Source organism: Kryptolebias marmoratus, linkage group LG3 (genome assembly GCF_001649575.2).
Source record: "Kryptolebias marmoratus isolate JLee-2015 linkage group LG3, ASM164957v2, whole genome shotgun sequence".
Lineage (NCBI taxonomy): Eukaryota > Metazoa > Chordata > Actinopteri > Cyprinodontiformes > Rivulidae > Kryptolebias > Kryptolebias marmoratus.
Genome location: NC_051432.1, coordinates 1,586,161 through 1,607,732, shown reverse-complemented (window position 1 = coordinate 1,607,732; position 21,572 = coordinate 1,586,161). Strand labels below are relative to the sequence as shown.

Genomic DNA, 21,572 nt, shown 5'->3' with positions numbered 1-21,572 from the left:
ATTAGATTGAAGTTCAGGTGGTAACGTCACAGGAGGGTTTGTGAGCCTGTCAACAGTAGCAAATAAAGCTCGAGCATTGTTAGTGGTTTTGTTTATGACATCTGCAAAGAAAGCCTCTCTTGCATGTTTTAGTGTTGTGTGATAGTTACGTAGTCTTTCCTTGTAGATGTCATAATAAACGTGCAGTTGAGCCTTACGCTTATATGTCTGTGTATATATTTAAGTAATGTGTGTGTAGTCTTGCTTAGTCTTAAAAAATATGAAATTGTATAGAACTGTGTAGAATGTTGTTTCAGTGTTTTCGAAAGTATGGAAACAAGAGAACAGTGTCTGGAAAATCAATAGTTTTTCCAGATTTTGCCATCTATTTCATTATCTAATCAATAAAATTAAAACAAAATTTCTACAAAAAGCTCATGCAAGCAGAGTACTTTGCACACTGAGCGTTTATGAAAATATGGTCTTAGTCGTCATAATGTTCACTTTTGCTTCATTTACTACATCAAGCTGCGAGTATCTTGGTTTCTGATCATGAACCCATAGTTGTAATCATGTATTTATATCCTAACTTTTATAAGTGGCTGTGCCTGGGGTGATAAAGGTTGTTGCCTTCTAATTACAGCATTTGCAGTTCAGTTCACAGCCTGAGTGTCCTTGAGTAAAACATACCACCCCAGGTTACTTCCCACGGTATCTGTAGCATGTCTTCATCCACTAATATCCCCAGCCTAGAGTCACAAATCACATTGTTCTCGATAAAGTAAATATTTTTATTATTTCCCCTTTTCAGGGGGCACACTAGAGGAGCGTTTCTGATGAATCCAGTCTGTCCCAGCTACTACTGCAGATGAAGAGACAGAACTGATTCTTAACACTGTTCCCTGAACCACCAAATCCACCTCACCTCTGCAGCTAAGCCTAAACCACACCCCATAGCCACAGTATCAGAATACACAGCTGCATAAATGCAAATTATTAACCTAGTTTTACATAAACAGTATGAAACTTTCCATCGTAATGTAGGCTAACCCTAATATATACAAAGTTGTTTTTTTTTCTTTTTCGTTTATTATAAATAGGAAGAAAAAATGAACATCATTTTGTCTTGATGAAGAATTAAACCTTGGTGTTAAAAAGTATAAAAACTGGAAGCTTTTTTTTAAGTGTTTTCCCTCCTATCTATTTTGTGTTCTTTTATGCAGGTGATTAAAATCCCACCACTATACAAGCGTTTACAGTAAATTTAGGTCGATTTCAACATCAAAACTGGTGCAAAATCAACTAACAACTGCAGAGCTTTGCTTTTAAAGTGCGATCCACTTAAGGCAACTCTTTTTGTGCTCTTTTCTAACACCAGATTGAACATTACGTCAGATATTATGAGTAGTTCCACACTTCTTTAGCTGTTCACTGTATGTCCTCTACAGCTCGGTATGCGGGACAGATCGGGTTGCTCCGCCGCCCTCGGTTCAGCTCCCTCCCTGAACTGGAGCTTCAGTACCTCCAGTGCACGTGCTGCTGGAGGAGCCGGGTTGCCCTGGCCAGCTTCGAAACCCTGAACACCTCTCTCACCACCTCCTCCTCCTCATCCAAGCCCTGTCAGGAGGATGGCAGCAGACCCCTGGACGCCTCCTACACCCCCGAACAGAGAGACGCCATCCTCCAGCTCCTCAACACCGCCTCCGCATCGGAGCTGGCCGGTGTGAAGCTGCTGAGAGGCCGCAAGGCGCACAACGTCGTGGAGCACAGGAGAAAAAACGGACCGTTTAAAACTCTGGAGTGTGTGATGAAAGTACCACTGCTGAAGCACAAAAGTGCCGTCGTCATCTTCAACTCCATCGTCAACCCGAAGAAGAAGGAGTGGAAGGAGAGGGGGCCGCAGGTGAAGTTTATCCTGCCAGAGGTGGAGAGGTCCTGGCTGGAGGTGAGCTTCTCTTCTGGTTAATTATAAGTGATTAGTGGTAACTCTACCATCATTTGTCCTAATTTGATGGGTTAAAAATAAAAAGCAACTTTTACGGAAAAAAACGAACAAACTGTAAAAGCACAAAAGGAGTTTGAGATTGTTTTTGTCTTGGGTTTAGTTTTATATAAGACAACGAGTAATGCTTCATTTGCCCCACAGTTTTACTTGCTCATATTTTGTTTGGTCAGCAGCCAAATTTGTTAAATAATTATTGTGATAAAATCCAAATTACTTCTTTGCTGAACCTTTGTTGGATTCCAGATCCTAAACTCTGACTTCCCTGCAGTGAATTCGGTCTGTTTTGTTTTTCATTGTTGGAAAAGTTTAATACAATAAATTTTTCTTTGTTTATTCAGAATGCCAGTTCCATAGTATCAATAATATGTGGGGTTCAGAAAATCGCCTGGGCCCACGTGGACCATGGGATGACAGTATTAGACTGGCGACAACAGAAGTGTCCTAGTTTTCTGAAGGGAACATACATGGCGTCTGCTTATTTGCATGATGTAAGTCATTTATCGACAACTGTTGTATTAAGTCATTTGAACTGAATCTGGAGTTTTATGTCGATTAAAAAAACTTGTAATTTCCTTTTATGCCAACAGGTGTCCTCAGTTGTGTCCCGCCTCCCAGCAGCAGACTTTTACTTGATAGAGAAGCCCTCCCTCTCAGTGCACAATAAACCTCTGTTCCCCATCATGGCCCATCTGAGGGCGGTGGAGGCCATGCTGTTCGCTCTGCTGGAGCCCAGAATCTCCCCAACAGAGAATAATATTCCTCCCAGGTCAGAAAAGAGATTTATTGATATTGTCTAAGCTTGCTTTGTTCATGATGATCAGAAACTGTAATTCCCTGTGTGCCTGTTTATTTGTCTGTCTCTCTTTTGGTGGATTTGAATAAAAGCTCTCAGGAAGTAATCACTGGATGTACATCCAACATTAACTTTTGGAGCACCGGTGTGAAGGTGTGGATGAATAGGCAAATGACTGATTGTAGTCAGTAATTTCTATTCTTTGGTCTTTTATTCTTCTTCAAACTCAACAATTTCTTGGAACCTCTGCTTCTCACGCCTCGCCCACAAAACGGTGCTTTCTTTGCTGATATTTTTATTTTTTTCACAAAGTACAGAAATGATTGTTTTGCTGAAAACATTCTGCTGCATTTCAGTCATTTGACACAAATCCTGGTCAACTTTTTCAATGGATTCACACTCTTTCTGTGTTTGCACGAAGGATTCTCCTCTGAAGTGTGCCAGTATTTAGAACCTGCGCTGTTACTTAAGTATTTCATGAGGGTAAAAATGTCAGTTTTTACATATAACACTTACTTTACTATACTGTATTTATTAACTTTTTTTGCATGTCTCTTCCTCGATCTTTATTTTGAGCTACGGTGTCTCTGAAGTGTGAATGAAAAACAATCATGTACTTCTTTACCCTTACTTTCATGTTTTTTAAGCTTATGTGCTTACATTGCAGTTTATTGATGGTTTAAAGCCAAATAAAAGTTATGAATACGATGGCCCTACTGTCACCAAGATGCATCCCACCATTTTACTACGTACATTTCTTGATTTTTCTCTGTTTGACCATCAGTCCTCATCAGTGCCTCTCCGTTTCCTGTGCAGGGTTCTGAACATGGTGAGGACCGCTGTGGGACGCCACTTCGGCCTGATGGTGGGCGAGTCTCGGACCAGCGGGGCTCAGACGGTTCAGCAGCTGATGACAGAGTCGGCGACACAAAAGCTCCCTAGGATAAACATCCCCCAGGAGCTGCTGCTGAAGTACAGGGACCACTTCCAGATGAGCAGCAGGACCGACGGGGAGGAGCTGAGTGACGCGCTGCTGCAGGCCGTTGCTTTTTACGAGCTGCTCAGCGGCGACTCCTGTTAGCTGCACGCAGGATTCCTCTCATGTACTGACTGCTTAAACTGCGACGGAAACCCCTGAGCTGCAGTTTCAAACTTTCATCGACAGTTTTGATGTGAATAACACATTTGGAAAACCTTTCAAACTTGATGTTTCGTCACACTCTGTACCATCATCCTGTTGTTGAAGGATCTTCATTTCTTGTGTGGTATTTAAAAGCTATTTTTTAGGTTTTTACCCTAAATGGACACTTTACCTCTGAAGGGACCTAAACAATCAAAGCATGTCACATTGAGGAGTTCTAAATAATATAAAATATTTTTATTTACATTCAATAGGAACTAGCATTATTTGCATCTCACCCACAGAGTTGCAAAGCTTTAAACAAAGTGCTACATGTTAGCATTTAGAGTGTGTGTTGGGAATCACCCGCACCTAATTTTAGCTCCAGCTGCTAAATTCACAGTTTTAGCCATTTTTTTGCGTTTGAGGACAGACAAACAGGCAGTTACATTGTTGCCTGCCTTTCATGACGGCGGGCAATAATTACACTTTGAAAATAAACACGATCAGTCAGGTAAAAACAAATAAAGTGCAAATTGTAGATTAGGTCAGAAGTTTCTCCAAAGTGAAGTCCTCTGCCAGAAGCTGCCAGGTTGATTTGGAGAGGCCCAGGTGTGTGCTGCCCCGCCGGTTCAAACACCTGAAGTCGGAGGAAAGTGTTACAAATACACCTTCTGTGATAATGTAGAACAATGCATCTAACTAATGAGGTTTGAAAGGCAAACTTCACATTGTAATACTCTGAACAGATTAATTCAAGCTCACTTAAAAAAAACATTATTAGGTGTACAACAGAGATAATAAGTGAATAAACTTTTAACTATTTATTAACTACAAAGATTCGTTTTATTTCTAAAAGCACCAGTTCTGAGCTGAAGGATCTCTAAGGTGAACCGAGACAGCGTCAGGCTCACCTCCCCGGTTCTACTTTTTGTTGTTGTGCACAGAAGAAGCGAAGGACGGGCATGTAGTCGACAGTGACGGCTTGTCTGTTCCCCAGCAGGCTGAAGGGTTTCCTGCTGAGCACCAGCCTGCTCACTTTGTAGCTCCTCTGAGACGCACTAAGAAGAGAGGCACGAAGGTAGGATGAGAGATGAGGGTTTTAACTACACAAAGATGCATGCATACAAACTGCTGAAAAAATAGACGAATCAAAAAGACATAATATTTGATAAAAACACAATAACTTCATGAACTTTGTTGTCCCATCATTTCTGTGTCAAAGTCTCAAAGGTTACGCTTAAAACAAGATGGAAATCCGTCCATCCATTTGTTTTACCCGCTTCTCCTTTCCGGGTCACGGGGAGCTGGTGTCTTTCTCCAGCAGTCGCTGTGGGAGAGGCGGGGGACACCCTGGACAGGTCCCAAGCCCATCACAGGGACAGACAGACAAACAACCATTCATGCTCCCACTCAAACCTAGGGACAATTTTAAAGTTACCAATGAACCTAGCATGTTTGTGTCTGGTCTGTAGGAGGAAACCCACAGGGAGAACATGCAAACCCCACCCAGAAAGGCCCCAGGTCAAAACGTGATCCTGCAAAGACGGCAATTTTTCCTAACAATTTAAAAGGACAATTTCTACACATTCGTCTCTAGTTTTGTTAACAAATATCCCAAATTCATTTACCATCTGGACATTTTGACTTCAAAAAGATGGCAGTAAAGCTTCTGAGCAGGAAGTACGAGGCACAGGAAGAACATCAGTCGTACACTGTGTCTCTTCACTTAGCTGTCCGTTGCTCCATCAACTGGAACTTAAATCTTGCCGTCTTCATGTAGACTTCTACAGCTTTATCTGCAGCTGTCTTACATTATTACCATCGTTTTACCCATTTATTGTTAATTATTGAGACAAAGTATATAAGATGATCTTTCCAATCCTTGTTTTTTTTTACTTTCCTACATTAGCATGGAAGATTTAAAGTGAAATAAACCTAAACTGTGACATCAATTCCCGACGGCACTCTTAATAAAGAGAGGCAGACAGAAACACAGTCTAGAAAGTGAGCCTCAGACAAACCATTAGTGGGAAAAGTAAATGTTTTACAACAACGCAGCCTCACCTCAGTGCACAGAGAGGCTGAGCGGTAAAGCTGAGGTTCTGCCTTTTAGAAGAGGAAGCCAACAGCGGCGTATCCCGCAGTCCTTCCCACTCTTTGTGTTTCTGCGCTTCAGTCCACGCCTCAGACGCTCTCCGAAACCCCAAACCTTCAACGGCTGCCTTGACATCCTGCAGCCTCTCCTGGCTCCTGCCCCCGCTGCCCTCCTCGCTCATCTCATCCAGCACACCGTCCTTTACCGCCGCTCCGGTCCAGACAAACGCTTCAGACCCGCGCGAGCCTGAAACAAGCCGTCCCGCATCTGGCAGCGTGTCAACACAAGACATGAGGTCAAAAAAATCCGCCAGGGCTTCCAAACCGTCTGCGTGTTGCTCAGGTTTGTCACCTGAACACAGGGCTCCTGACTGAGTCCCTCTGGGTGACAAAGGTGTTTTCCGAAGTTCGGTGGTCAAAACCGATTTAGCTGACGCAGTGCGTCTCCTCCGGCTAAGGCGAGAGACACCCCTGACGGGATTGCTGCAGGGCGCTGACGTCTTTGCTCCAACATTTCGGTCTGCGTCAGACCGACTCGGCTCGTCCTGCAGCTGGGAGTCGGTTTTGTTGTCCAGACGGTGGAGCGATGTTTCAGCAGCGAGGGACAGAAGGAGCTCCAGGTTGGAGTAGAGAAGAGGCACATCTCTCCTCCAGCTCTCAGCCAGGAGTTTTAGGAGCCCGTCTATGTTCGTTTCAGGCCAAGACTGGGATTAAAGGATCAAAAACAGGCCAATTAATGGTGACAGGCCTTTTTATTTGGGGGGTAAAAACAGAGGAACAGTAAATTCTTGCCTTTAAGACGTTTAGAAGAAAATTTGGGGTTACAGGGTGGAGACCCAACATGTAGGCAGAACAACCCGCTCGGCACAGAGGAAGCTGCGGGTCTGAACCACCTCCGACGGCGGCTTCCGAACCTGTTTGTGGAGCAGAAAAAACGCTGCAGTATTTGTTCGTTTTAAATAATATCTCGAATGTGAATCGCAAAGAGAAGACGTACGCTGTGAACCCGTTGGTCCTCCGATCGGAGATGCCCAGCCTCCGCCGCTGTGGACCCAGAGCTGCAGCTGCAGCAGGCAGCGTCTCACATCGCCACAGGTGAGTCCGACGAGGCTGCTGATGTCATCCGGATCCAGTCGGACCTCTTCAGCCAGACACACCAGCTGCAGGTAGCTGCAGACGTCCACCTTCGATCGGACGGGAAAGGGGGGTACGGTTTAATGACACGATTTTGTTTGGAGTTTGTTTTCTTAATGCAGCCTTATTGGGAAACTTAACAAGCCCACCGAGCAGAGTGCAAAAAGTATTCACACCCTTGATATTCTTTTTGTTTTCTGGCTTTACAGCCTGGGATTTAAATTTATTTTTATTGTGATTATAAGTAATGGAAACACACAACACTCCAGATTAAATAAATTAAATTAAATTAAAAATAATGTGCATGCGTATGTATTCACCCCATTTTGTTTTGAAGCCCCAACCATTACCTTCAGAAGCCACATGGTTAAAGAAGATCCACCTGTGGACCATCTAAGTGTCACATGATCTTAGTATATCCTTACACCTGTCCTGTCAGCCCCCAGAATCAACACCTCTAAGTGGTAAAAAGGATCTGCCGAGCAAGAGACAGCATGAAGACCAAGGAACTCTCCACACAGATCAGAGAAAATCAGAAAAAAAATCCTAAACCCTAAACATCCCACAGAGCAACATTAAATCTATTATTAATAAATGGAAACCACACACAGCAAACCTGCTAAGAGAGGGTCGTCCACCAAAACTCACCAACCAGGTAAGGAGGGGGTTAGTCAGAGCAACTAAAGCCAAACGCTTCTGTCTTCTATCATCTAAGCCGGGTGTGTGCATCAACTGAGGGTCTGTTGGATTGACCAGAAATGTTTGGTTGAAGAACATTAATGCATGATACTTAGTATAATGAGCTATGATTTATTGCAGTCCTTTGCAATATTGATATTGAGCTCACTGATAGTGCAATGATGATAAATTTGCAATATAGAAGCAACCAAGAGGCCAAAGATGACCCTGATGGATCTGTCCACGGGACAACTATAAGCTGTAGAGCTGGGCTTCACGTACGAGTGGTCAAGAAAAGAATAAAACAGATTGTTTTGGGGGCATTTTGGAGACTCTCCAAACATGGAAGAAGGTGCTGTGGTCAGATGAGACTAAAATGGAGCTTTTAGGCCCTTAAAGGATAACACTGTGTCTAAATCTACCACCTGTCGTTATGCTGAGAACACCATCCCCACAGTGAAGCATGGTGGTGGCAGCATCATGCTGTGGGCATGTCCCCCCCCCCCATCAGCAGAGACTGGGGAAACTGGTCAGAGGTAAAGGAAAGCTGGATGGAGCAAAATATGGAGAAATTCTTGAGGGAAACCTGTTTGAGCCTTTCAGAGATTAGAGACCGGGACGGAGGTTCACCTTCCAGCAAGACAACGAGCTCAAAGACTCTGCTGAAGAACACTCCTCTGGTTTAAGGAGAACCAGGTAAAGGTCCTGGAGCGGTCCAGTCAAAGCCCAGACCTCAGTCCAACTGAGAATATCTGGTTTGGTTTGAAGCAGCACCCATCCAACCTGGAGCTGCAGCAGTTTGGTCAGAAATTACGGACAAAAAAAGTTTGTAACTGCTGCTAAAGGTGGCTCTACACAGTATTGACTTCAAAATAGTGAACACATAAGCACACACCCCTTTTCAGTTTTTTTTTTAAAATTAAAACAAGTTTTTTCATCATATATTTTCATTAACCCAGGATATTTTGTGTAGGTCTGTTAATCGTAACAATGAGAATCCCTTTCAATTTTAGGTTCGAAGGAAATAAAAACAGAATACCAAAGGGGGTGCATACCTCTGCAACTCGCTGCACGTACAGTTTTCACTGAAGCTGGATGAGGAGATTTAGGTAACTCACCGCTGATGGGGGTTCGAAAATGATTTCCTCCAGGCCGAAGTCAAATCTGTCTTTGAAGGAGGGATCTATGGAGGAAGAAAGAGTTTTAAATCGCAGCTCGTCTTCAAACTGTCACATTTACACCTGGTGTGTATCTGAACTAAAAATACTTCCCAAACACAAATAAATAAATAATAGTTGCAGTACATTGATAATAAAACAGTTACCATTGGTGGTCAGAATAACCGGTCTTTTAGTGGTTGTCGTGAAAGCCTTGATGGCTGCGAGGAAACCGACATCATCCTTAAATATGACATCAACCTGTTGGAGCAGAAAGAAAGTCAGAGAGGGAGTCAGCCGAGGCCAGGTGTGCTTCTCCCTCTGTGGTGTCGCCGGGTCTCGGACCTCTTCAAACAGGATGAGCGACGTGGCCGTCTTTTTGCTCTGTGGCGCCGTCTGCTCACAGTCCTGCGGCTTGCTGGCTTTCTGGTTCTCGCCGTCTGATCTTCCGGACTGTGAAACGCCGGAACAGAGGAAACGATCCGCTTTCTGCTTCATCTTAAAGTAGTGAGCCAACGTGACGGTGGGTGCTTTACCTCCGGCTCTGCGACCGGAGGACCTCGGGTTACGAGCTGCCGTTCTTTTTGAGGCAGAGGGGACACTTTGAGGAAGCAATAGTTTTCCTGTTAAGACAAAAAAAAAACTTCTGTTATGTAATTATTTAAACAAAAAACTGTGTAAAAGTTCTTGTTGCATTTGGAAAATCCATTTCCAATAGCAAGGCCACCTGATTTTTATACCCTCATCAAACACAACATATTAGATTAGATCTTTTAAAGACAAATCCAACACAATTTGAATTTTTAAAATCTGTCTACTGGTTACTAATTTATTGTCAAAAACTGATCCTCAGAACGGGTCTAAATGAATCCAGCTCTTAAACAGGCAGCAGTAGAAAGTCCTGTGTTTAACTTCCTGGAGCTTCTGTTCTCACAGCGGGCTGAAGCTGAGGAATCGCTCTGATTGGCTGGAAATCTTCAGATCATTCCTTCATGGATAACACCTGAGCAAAGCAGTCCAAGGAGCCAGCTCCTGCTCGCAGATTTTTTTATTGTCAGTTATAAAATGTTTTCTTTCATCTGAGTTGAGAAACGAATGAATGAATTAGCTCGATCATTGCCTGACCCACTTAGCTGTAGCGCTACCGTGCGTCGTTTATTTAACGGACTAAGAACAAAGAGAGGATGGATGGGTTGGGAGGGGACAGGTAGCCTTGCTATTTCCATCTGTGCTGGAAATAAGGTGAAGGTAGGAGCATTTAACAGTAACCATGAAAACAGTCTGAATCATCACATGCTACCATGTAAAGCCCCAGGTTTGGGAGTGCAACTGCTGGGGTTGTAGTTGCTGAAGTACACCGGTTTCAGTGGATCCTCCCCGGACACCTCCACCAGGTGAGACTGGGTGGCCTCCTTCAGTTGAGACAGGACGTGGCGGCCGCTGCGCCGCGACGAGCAGTTCACCTCGAACACCTTTCATCGAGAAGGAGCAGCGAAAATGAACAATGACTCCGATACGAGAAGGAGAGTCTGTAAAAGGCCAGAAGAGTTGGCCGCAAAAGATCAGAGGTTAAAAAAAAATACAAGTCAATGAGTTCAACACCCAAACCTGGAACTTACAACAACAACATCCACAGAAAACATGAACTCGGCTCCATGTTGGACCTAACATGTTACCGCCTGTTTGAGCTCTTAAATAATCAAAGAGTGAAAGAAGCAACTTAAAACGAGAAGATTTCTGAGGATATTTTAAAAGGGTGTCAATGCAGCGATTCTTACACGCATCGACTTTCTTCTAGAAAACCCAATAATAGTTTGGGACCAACTTGGGCTTTCCTTGACTTTCTAGCCTTTCGCCTTCGACGGTGTTCGGTGATACCCTAACCTGACAAAACGCCGATGTTTAACCTGTATAACCATTCTCACCCTGAGTCTAAAACTCTGTCATGAAGGATGGCGGGCGATGTGCATTCCTTCAACAGAGCCAGTATGTTGATCTGCAGGCAAATATCAGCCTCCACCTGTGAGGTTTTCAGCCGTTTTTTAAATTCCCACCTTGAAGCCGAGCTCCTGAGCGCAGGCGTACACCGAGGCGGTCTTGCCTACGCCCGGGGGTCCTGTGAGCAGCATGGCGTTACACAAAGCTTCCTCCCCTCCATCATCCAACGCAGCCTCGCCCTGGAAGTCCCCACAGTCCCATGAGTCTGCACAGGAAGATGCCATTACTTTGTCCAACCAGTTTTCAGTTGAGCTTCTGTAGATTTTAAAATAAAATTAAAAATGACTGAGAGGAACGTGCGTTCTCACCACTGCTGTTTTCTTCTCGTTTCCTTTCTTCGGCTCGCCTCCTCTCATCTCTGTCAGCTCTAAGTTTCCACTTCTTCAACCAGCTGGTTTTCAAAAAACAAAAAAACAAACAAAAGGAAAGTTATTTTGCCCGTGCCGAAAGTCTGAACGAGAAACCTCAGGAGCTACCAAAGCTTTTACCTGTGCAGTTTGTTTACCGAGGCAGAGTGACCAACCACTTCACTTGATTGCTTAGGGCTGTACTTGTCCGTCCAAAGAAGTCCACCAGAGCAGGAGTCTAAACAAAACAAAGAGAAAACGGTTCCTTTTATCCAGCCTGTAAGGACAGAAAACATGTGGCGAGTTACAGCTGAGAAGCTCCACCTCCATGGATCACATCAGAGGCTGTGAGTGACTGAGTGACTGATGTGGTCCCATCCGCCCTCTCGCTTTGCTGCTTCAGTCTGTGGGTGCGACTCAGCTTGTTGCCTCCAGCTTGCTTCCTTCCACTGTAGACCGTCCTCTCCCGGACACCCTGTCCTGACAGTGGACAGGGACTGGACCTCAGGCGCTTCGCAAATCCCTCAGAGATTTCGTGTCCCCGTTTCCTCTTCTCTTTTAAATGCTTCTGTAAGGAGTCTGGAAGAGAAGAGTGCTCTGGTTATCACCCAAAGACACACGCAGATATGTTTTTTTTTTGTCTCCTTTTGAGTGTGTGTGTCCATGTTTCTGTCTGTTAGCAAAATATCTCATGAATAAAACTTCCAGAAAGTAATCAGTGGACATACGTCTACAACTGATTAACTTTTGGAGTCAAGCCGATTCAAGATGACCTCCCCAGCTGAGCAACAGAAGCCACCATGAAAATGGCTAAAACTCAGTCAGTTTTGCAGATAATGAATTAAAATTGGACGTGGTAGTAGCTGAGAGTCATAACATAAGCTCTGAAAGGTGGCGGGTGATAGGCATTTCTTCAAGGAATCTGATTAAGAAAAAGACTAAACTTCTTAGTAATAAACATTTCTATTTTTCCCGCTTTTCTAGTTTACCAAAACACCATCAGGCAGATAAGAAACTGGAGATCAGCCTCACCCGAGGAGCCAAACTCCTGCAGCCTTGGGCCTGATTTCTTCTGCAAACTTTTGAAAAGTGACTGAAGTGGGACAGCTGCGTTTGACGCTCGGATGTCTTGCAGGCCTCTTTGCAAACAGGAGGACGGCAGCTGTCCTCTCCAGGAGGACACCACAGGTCCGCGAGGGACAGTGGGTGGACTTCTCACCACGTCATCAGGAGGGAGCTCGGGTCTCTGAGCAGCCTGTCGAGCTGAGCTGTGTTTACTCCTCCTGATCTGATTCGTACGGAGGAAAATCGGTGCGGTTTTCAAAGCCGTGCCCCTCTTTTCTTCTCCGTGAGCGGCCGGATGCTTCTCATCCTCGGAGCAGCTCGACTCTGACAACACGATCACCTCGGCCCGTGGGTTTTTACTCGCTGAACCACGAACAACGCTGCTGCGTTTGAGTTTCCTGCGCATCGTCGAAAAACTGCAGCCTTCCTGTCCGCGGATTAAAGCTTAATTCCGTCCATTAGACTGCCCATTGGACAATCTGTCCAATCTCAGTACATCAGACTGCCCAATCCGAGTATTTTGAATATGGCGCTCATCTTAATACGTAGCGCAGACGTCACTTTTGTGCGACACGACGTCAAACAAATAAAAAAACATAACGCCAAATACTTAACAATATAAAAATATATATAATCAACAATATGTTTTCACCCATAAAAACGAAAAATAAAACTGTCCACATTTAGCTGCTGAACATTTTGTTTTACCATTAACTAAAATGGTGAACTTTTTAAAGCCAAGTTGCGAAGACTTCGAAGATCGTTTATAAAGGAAGATGCTCTCATACATATCAGCCAACCAACCGCACTTATTTTTCTGTGAAAGAGAAGATTTTTGAAGACGTTTCTTCACCTAAAAAACTCAGACAACACTTTTTGATCCCTGAACATGTCAGAGGCCATTAGTATGTAAGCCCATTTCCGCCAACATGAAGAAAAAACAAGATTATTTGAGATACTATATCTAAAAATTGACTTATTTTATCCTATAAATGACTTTAAAATGACATACTTATGACCTAGCATCTCCTAATTACAATTTACTATTTCCTAATCTTGAGATACTCAATACTCAAAATAAAATCTCATAATTTTGATGGTGATAATTATGAAATACTAAGTTTTAGGATGCTAACTTTAAGACATCGGAGGTTTATGGATTTAGAGGACACATAGAGGGTTGGTGAGAGAGGAAGATGAAGGCAGATGGTCCACTGTGGTGACCTCTAAAGTAGGCAACTCAGGAAAAAAAAAACAAACACAAACCAGAAACATTTCTTTAACAGTCAGAGATACAAAGAGCAGATATAATAAAATAGCCCTTAAACATAAATCTGGACCTCAGAAGTCAAAGATACACAAAGACCACTGGAGAACAAGAACATAAACTTTTATTTGTGACTGCAAGCAAACAGAACATCCTCAACAGCCAGAGGATCAAAATAGATTATTGGACAGAAGCATTTTGATAAAAAAAAAACTAACCCCTGACAGAGCTGAAACCAGAACACACGCTTAACCATCAACACTTGTTTTAACCACTGGAGCTTATGTAAGTGGTATGGGACGAGCTGATGTTTGCCCCATCTGACTGCTAAATGATGCCTATTTGGGACACCTTTTTACAACATAACTAAAGTCAATCAGCTTAAAATTCAAAACACTTCTCCCTTCAAACTTCACAGACCTTAAGAGTTATGACTTGTTCTAAAATACATCAAAAATAACTTGGTTTCTTTCTGCAGTTAAATGTCACTGCAGAGCTAAAATCCCCTTTTTGTTTAGATTTTGTTTTTACCTCAAGAGGAATTATTATTTTTTAAGAACCTGACCATTTTCAAAAGTGAAAAATGTTTGTATCTATATGAAAAGTTTTTCATACGGCAATAATGTATTTTGTGTTATTAATTTGATTACTAAGAAGATATTTAGAAAAGCAAAAAAAAAAAAAAAGAACAAAGATGACTATGTAGACAGAAGAATCATAAAAATGCTTTTAAACAGAATCATAAATACGATCTTGATTAAAGTGTTCCCCGTTTTTTTTTTTCCTCTAAGGAAACTCGTGACATAAACAGAGACGTTGGTAAATTTCAGTGGGATTATCTGCTGGAAGTTGCTGCTCTGTTTGCTTTAACCTCACCTGCAAATTAATGTTTTTTGCCAACAATTTCTGAATACCCAATCATAAAGTTTTAATATTATGGAGACCGATGAGGAAAACTTTTGGTGGGAAACGTGATTGTTCTTTATAATAAATCTCATAATGTGAAAAAATAACTACTGATGTGTGATTAAAAATGATTTTATCTCCTACTTTTGACTCAAAAGTTCCCATTCTTCTATAACTAGTTTACAGAATGATGTTCCCAGAAACATGATGCTTATTCATTTCCAGTGTTTGTTCATTTCTTTCATCGTTTTGTCAATCATTATGCAAAAATAAATCCTGTTTATCTGCACAGAGGCAGACATGCTCTAATTGTTCCTTTAATATTGTTTACTGGCTCATGAAACTCCAGCTGCCACAGATTTGTGTCCTGCTAAATTAAATCAACGTTCACGTCATGTCAAAGTGTTTTTAAGAGTTAAACACTTTAAATAAGCAAACAAATAAACTAAACTCACCGGTCTAAGCTAAGGCCACCAGACAACTGAGTTTTTAAGCACCAGAGTGTAAACGGTACTGTGCAAATATAAAAACCTCTAACTAACTAAAAACAAAAAGTTGCTAGCTTTAGCAGTGTGACATGGTTTGTGGGAAATGATTAAAACTTGCTATAACTTTGAAGTATCAATATCTCCTGATCCAGCCGACTGCGAGAGCAGCTTGCTCCTCAGGAAGTCTGACACGAGTGGAGCAACAACTTCAGGGTTATTCAGGTGGACGTGATGACTGCCTGGAACGCTCACCACAGTGTGCTGAAACACAGAGACAGACATGTTTACAAAAATAAAACTATTCCACCTGCAGTAGAACCCTCCCAAAAAAAAGAGCTTTTAAATGGTAAGATTTTGAGTTTACTGACATCTAGTGGCAAAACTGCAGACTGATCATTAGATTATGGGTTTTTGATTTTAATGTCATTCGTTATCAAAAGACATTCGTACACAAAGTTTTAAATGTGCCATGGCCAGGACTATAGTAGGTTTTATTTAGATTAAGTTATGTAACTATCTGGGACAGTGAGGCTGAAGCTGATTGGGTGATCAGGGTTACTCTGTGCTGTCGAGTGAATAATTGTCTCCTGTTTGTTCATCATGTTGTCACAACTTCATCAGACTTTCGCACTCTGTGGGAACCTGTGTCCATTGCTAGCAATCTTGATTAGATGCGGCAGCCATCTTGAATCGCGTTAACTCCAAAAGTTAGTCAGTTGCAGATGTACAAGCAGTAATTACTTTCTGAGGGTTTCACTGAAATCTGCCCGGTGGTTCATGAGATATTTGCTGACACACAAACACAAATGGGCAAAAACATCAGATTTATTCAGTGATAAACAGATCTAACGGGTAAAACTAAACACCAAGATATAAGGTTAACAAAAATAATCACTCACATTTCTGTCTCTGTAACCCTGAAGAATTATTGATGGAAATTTCTTCTGCTCGTCTTCAGCAAACAGCTTCTCAAATCCACTTTCTGCCCTGTAAACACAAACGAGGCGTGTGAGGTCAGTGGCGTTTGTTCTCGCATCATACGCGTCGACAACGACAAAAACACAAGGCCTTACAGAATAACTAAAATAGAAGCCTCAATTCTTGACTGGAAGTCCAGACTCTGCTCCAAACTGATGCGAACCGTGTTTTTCTGAAAACACACAAAACGAAAATGTCCCCAGCTGCACAAAGCTTGTAACGAAGAAACAGAACCAAGCCTACCAAATGAAGACGCATGTCTCGAGAGAACACCACCCCTGTGACAGAAAAAAATTAATAAATCTGTTACACATTCAGCATTATGGAGGAAAAAATACGGATTTGAAATGAGGAAGAGTACAGACCTCCTTCAACTTCAACCAGACCTCGCTCGAGAAGGATTTTTGCAGACTTTTCAGTCAGACTGTCGTTTCCGGTCATGAGCCTGAATGTTGAACACATTGGATGAGTGTACATACAGCAGACTTTTACAGCTGCTGGAATAGGAGGATGGATTACCTCTCAACAGCCTTCTCATAAGTATAAACTTTTGTTGGCTTGTATTTTGTCTGTTTTTCCAACTCTAACATCTCATCCATGCCTTCCTGCATTATTCTGGGCAGTTCTTTCTGAAAAATAAACCAGCAGGCCGAGCGCAGAGCAAGTAAACAAACAAAAGTTGTTTTGTTATTTTTTTAATATTTGAAACTTGCTCTTCCCTATCCTTCTTTTATTTTTTTTAACCAATAAAGTAAGAGGAAAGATGAAGGATTCAGGGTTCAGAGAGACTGGCAGCTACATCATTGAACAAAAAAACCCAAGTGTAATGAAAAAAATACCGAATCTGTAGGTAAAAACCCAAAGGAGTCCACCAGTACAATAGCATCCACCATCTTAGGGTACACGGCGCTGAACTGCAAACAAACACCACATGAATGATGACGATGATACAAAGCAGCTGAATTTCAGTCATACCTAAATAAAACTACAGTAAGTGGCTTACCATTCCAGCTATGTTCCCACCTGAAACAAAAATAAGAAGTCAATAAAACACAACAGGAACATTTTAAAGCTTTGATTTAAAATGTTCTGTAGCGGCACTCACCCATGCTGTGGGCAATGATGGAGAATTTGCTCCACTGCAGAGCTGTGGGGGGTAATTTCACACATCATCAACCCGGTTCAGGATATCATTATAAAACACTGAGATCATTTTAGTTTAAAGAAAACATCCCTGCTTTCAGCTGCTGTACAGATGCTTGGGGGACAAGATGGTTAAACTTGATGACATATTAATTTTCTGTGCGTCCATCTTCTGTAGATAATTTCAGATAAAGTCACAGAAGCAACAGCTTAATTCTCCCTCTCCCAAGGTACTTCTTCAAGCTCATCTGGATGTAGCCTGAGGCTTTCCCGAGTTGATTACAACATATTATCTCTTTTACTCCTCACCCTGACCCAAAAGGTGAGTCCAGCCACTCTGAAGAGGATGCTCATTTCAGTCACTTTGCATAAACTGAATGGTAAAATCAGCAGTTTTGCCTTACAGCTATGCCCCCTGTTCACCACTACAGACCCTACACCAACCCACCTATCAGTCTCCAGCTGTTATACACCCACTCATAAACAAGAGCACAAGACACTTGAACTTGAATTTGGATCAGTGGTTCATTCCCACTGTGGAGTTGGCAATCCAATCCATCATTATCATGGCTGAAAACTGATCCAGAGCCTGCTGGAGATGCCCCACTTGATGAGGCCAACAGGACCACGTCATTTGCAAAAAGTAGCAATGAATTCTGATGTCTCCCAAACTGAAGTCCCTCTGCTTTTTGACTGTGCCTCAAAATTCGGTCCATAAAAGTTAGACAAGAGCCACCTTGGTAGATTCCAACACTTGCCAGAAACAAGTCTTACATCTTATTGTCAATGTGAACCAAACTCTAGCCTCAATTGTACATAATGCCTCCTAATAGAGGGCCTAAAACTCTATACTCCTAATTTTCCACGACCAGGATGAAAACCACACTTCTCTTTCTGAATCTGAGGTTCGACTATTAGTGAAAACTCTCTTTTCCAGCACCTTGACATTAATCTTTACAGAGAGGCTGAGAAGTGTGACCCTCTTTGTAGTTGAAACGTAACCTTTGGCTGCATGTCCTTCTGGACAAATCTTTGTTCAAACACGTTGTTTGTTATGGTCAAATCATCAACAAAACACTTCAGATTAGGCAGATTGTGTCTCCCAGTCACTACCCTCCAGCTCACACGGTCATCACCTACACAGAGTCAGGAGAAGAGCACCTTCCAGTGCTCCACACAAAGACTCTAAGAAGGCTGTGAACCCCAAACTACTGCTTAGCTCAGAGGCACAAACCACAATTAGACTTCTTCTCCACCTGAAAGTGTAACAACCCAGTCTTTCACTGAGGAAACATTTGGTCTACGAACTAGAACATTAATTAAGAACAACAAAGATAGTGAACCACACTAATACAGTTATCATTTTAGACATTATTAATGAATTAACTTTGTCAACAGGTGTTTGCAAAGCATTATTCTCATTTGTTATTATACTCCATATATCATATGTTTCTAACGAAAGTAACTGAACAAAGATACAAAACAGTTCAATTTGATTAAGTGAACAATGATGTTGTCCTTGAGCTTTCACACCATCAACAACTCGGCGCACATCCATCACGTAGGAGGGAAACATGTACTGAACTCCAGGAGGACGATGTGATGAGCAGCCGTGACCCGGCAGATCCATCGCCACATATCTGAAGTCTGATGGAAACACAGAGGAAAAACTGAGTGCCTCAAACACTGTGCTTTACAGAGTTCTTGCCAAAATAACTCTTGCTAGATTGTTCTATTTTTAACTCTCCTAACTTGTTGGAAATCAAACACAGCTGGCAAAATGCAAGAAGCAAAAGTAGATTTTATGATAAATCAAAGTGTCACATTTTGATTGTGTCATCCTAGTTACTGCAACAACAAGTACCTTTGGGTAGAAGGGGAATGAGGGTGTTGAATGTACCACAGTTATCAGCCCAGCCATGAAGGCAGAGAACAGGCCGACCGTGATCTGGACCCCAGACTTTCCCTCGGATTTCTCCCCACGGTACAGGTACAGAGAGCTCTGAAACTAGACACACAATAAGGAAAATACTTATTTTTTAAACATTATAATGCCAACCTTTTTTTTTTTTGCAATTGTGGATCAGTGGTTAGAGCAGTCAGCCTCCAATGAGAGAGTTGATGATTTGATTCCTGGGAGCAGTCACATGTCGAAGCGTCCCGGGGCAAGACACTGAACCGCTCATTGACTCTGATGTGTCCCCCGATGTATGGATGGGGTTTAGAGCACTGATTAGTCTCTACAGAATGATTTATTCAGATTAGCTTTGTAGAGCTGTAGTAGAGTGCTGTATGAATGTGCGGATGGGTGAATGAGGGCACAGATTGTGTTGTAAAGTGCTTTGATTGGCCTGGTGGGCTAGAAAGGTGCTATATAAGTACAGTCCATTTACTGTAACAAAGTGATGTTGTAGTTTGGGGATTAGTGCCAGCCTTCAGTTCTTACTTGATCTCAAACTTTGACACTAAGAATATCTAAATTCAGTTTTGCAGCTGTAAACGTCAGTTTATCGGTTTAAAGGAAATTTGTTAAAAAATGTTTGACCGGAATCAAACAGGGCAAAAGGCTTGACCACGTGTTTCTTGTTTGTCCACATGACATGATGCTTGTGTATAGAAAAGTATAGCTGTAATTTGTTAGGAGTGAACACACAGATGCTCGCAGTGGGTCCTGAACAACTGATTCCAACAAAACAACAGTCTGGTCTGATCTAAAAACTCTGTTCTGTAACAACTGGTGGTCTGAGGGCTGATTTTATGATGCTCCTGTTCAGGAACAGGCTGTGGAGCAGAACAAAAAGTTGACTGGGTCTCCGAATTTCCAGGTTATAGTCTGATTACTGAGTCACTAACCCACCTGTCCAAACTGTGAGTACTTTGGGGTTTTGTCACTTGTGAAATGTTTACTAACTAGACTAATATGTAAAGGGTTTCAGCTGTAAATGGTTGTAAAACTACCTGAGGAGTCAAGGTTGTATTGTGTGTTAGAGAGATGACCCCCAGCAGCCCCCTTTGTTTAAACAAGAAATTCCTCAGTTTAAACATTAATGTCACTCCAATGACCCTTTTAGAGGGATTGTCCCAAATACAAATTATAGGTCTGACACCCAAACCCACAGAATTGGCAAAAAGCCTTATGAAAAAAGAGATTTAATGTCTTCAAGAAACACTTAAGATCATTTCTGCTGATCAGTTTATACAGAAGGCCACAGCAGCATCCCATAATCTGGAGATCTTTAAGAAAATAGAACAATCTCTGCCCTTAGATACGAAGACCTTAATTATTTCATCGTTAAGACAATACAGACAATCATCCCAAAAGCTTGTTACAAAAATAAATGTTTTAAAGTCTTATAAAAACTTTTAACCATATGTAGAAGAATACGTTTATGTCATGCAGTAAGGGTTCTTCCTGTAACTGGAGGGTTGCCAGTTCGAGCCTCCGCCCCATCTGTCTCAGCCGTTGTGTCCTTGGGCATGATGTTTCATCTGCTTTGCCTACTGGTGGTTGTCAGAGGGCTTGGTGGTGCTGGTGTAATGGCAGCTTCACTTCTGTCAGTCTGCCCGAGGACAGCTGTGGCTACAATGTAGCTTATCACCATCAGTGTGTGAACGTGTGGATGAATGGGTGAATGACTGAATGTAGTATAAAGCACTTTGGGGTCCTTGGACTAGATAAAGCGCTACACAAGTGCAGGCCATTTACCATGCAAATATAAAGACTACGCCATTTCTAATACCTGTTAAGTTCGCTAGAGCCTTTATTAAGTTTTAAAAACATATAGGTTCAAAGTCCTTTTCTAATTAAATGTCCTGTAGGCGACTAATATACATGACAATAGTTATTTTAGATGTATTTTCAAGAAAACGTAGTTCCTATTAACTTTTCTCTTTTAAGATATAGCTGTGGTTAATTTAAAAGGAATAAAAACACTCATTTCTCCTTACCGAATTTGACAGCAGTAGTTTAGTTACCTGTTTGTTTCATTGTTCCAGATGTTACGTGTCTGACGCTTTTCAAAGCTTGTATCATCTCAGAAAACACCTTGACTGAAGACAACAACAACGGAGCCAAAGTCTAAATACAAAAAAAGTTGTCAACTAAATGCCAAATGACTTTTCACTCCTGCTTTTGTTGACACCCACCGACGCTTTCTGGTGTTACACCATATTATGCTGGGAGCGTCCGTTTATCGGTCCCCGGAACAACAAAAGCAAATACAAAGGTTCCGCCCACTGCTACCACCAATGACATATAAGCAATGACTTATATGAATAGACATGACACGCCGCTTTAAAGGCTCGGGCCGAGATGCGGCGAAAGCGGCGCCATCTTGCTACAGTATACTTAAAGGCGCAGGGCTATATAAACAATGCTGAGGACTAACGAAATAATTTTTTTTAGTGGGTAAGATGA

The 21,572-nt window shown here is 42.2% G+C and overlaps 3 protein-coding genes across 4 annotated transcripts in view; 1 reads left to right on the top strand and 2 right to left on the bottom strand.

The window, feature by feature from the left end:
- Positions 1-4,731, top strand: part of tefm (transcription elongation factor, mitochondrial) — a 7,153-nt gene extending 2,422 nt beyond the window's left edge. The window contains exons 2-5 of the mRNA XM_017432106.3: positions 1,428-1,924; positions 2,323-2,472; positions 2,572-2,750; positions 3,594-4,731. Of these exons, the coding sequence (XP_017287595.1) occupies positions 1,428-1,924; positions 2,323-2,472; positions 2,572-2,750; positions 3,594-3,858 (1,091 nt within the window). The 3' untranslated portion in view covers positions 3,859-4,731. The remainder of the gene's footprint in view (positions 1-1,427; positions 1,925-2,322; positions 2,473-2,571; positions 2,751-3,593) is intronic.
- atad5b (ATPase family AAA domain containing 5b) lies at positions 4,164-12,928 on the bottom strand. Of its 2 annotated transcripts, XM_017432105.3 has the most exons (15): positions 12,341-12,928; positions 11,633-11,887; positions 11,450-11,546; positions 11,270-11,352; positions 11,018-11,166; positions 10,264-10,435; positions 9,309-9,586; positions 9,131-9,224; positions 8,925-8,989; positions 6,992-7,178; positions 6,787-6,908; positions 6,347-6,698; positions 5,965-6,262; positions 4,812-4,958; positions 4,164-4,537 (listed from the first exon to the last, which is right to left on the bottom strand). In XM_017432105.3, the coding sequence occupies exons 1-15, from the start codon at positions 12,777-12,779 to the stop codon at positions 4,441-4,443; spliced, it is 2,835 nt and encodes a 944-aa protein (XP_017287594.1). In that variant the 5' UTR covers positions 12,780-12,928; the 3' UTR covers positions 4,164-4,440. The 2 variants fall into 2 exon arrangements, with proteins under 2 accessions (XP_017287594.1, XP_017287593.1); XM_017432104.3 differs by having other exon boundaries at positions 5,965-6,698; positions 12,341-12,927.
- Positions 12,929-13,746: 818 nt separating this feature from the next.
- Positions 13,747-21,341, bottom strand: serhl (serine hydrolase like). Its single transcript, XM_017432091.3, has 12 exons — positions 21,131-21,341; positions 19,020-19,163; positions 18,689-18,802; positions 17,118-17,159; positions 17,016-17,035; positions 16,852-16,926; positions 16,532-16,641; positions 16,378-16,457; positions 16,256-16,290; positions 16,108-16,184; positions 15,934-16,021; positions 13,747-15,295 (listed from the first exon to the last, which is right to left on the bottom strand). Exons 1-12 carry the CDS (start codon positions 21,186-21,188, stop codon positions 15,152-15,154), a joined length of 987 nt encoding a protein of 328 aa, XP_017287580.1. The 5' UTR covers positions 21,189-21,341; the 3' UTR covers positions 13,747-15,151.
- Between the last annotated feature and the right edge of the window lie 231 nt (positions 21,342-21,572).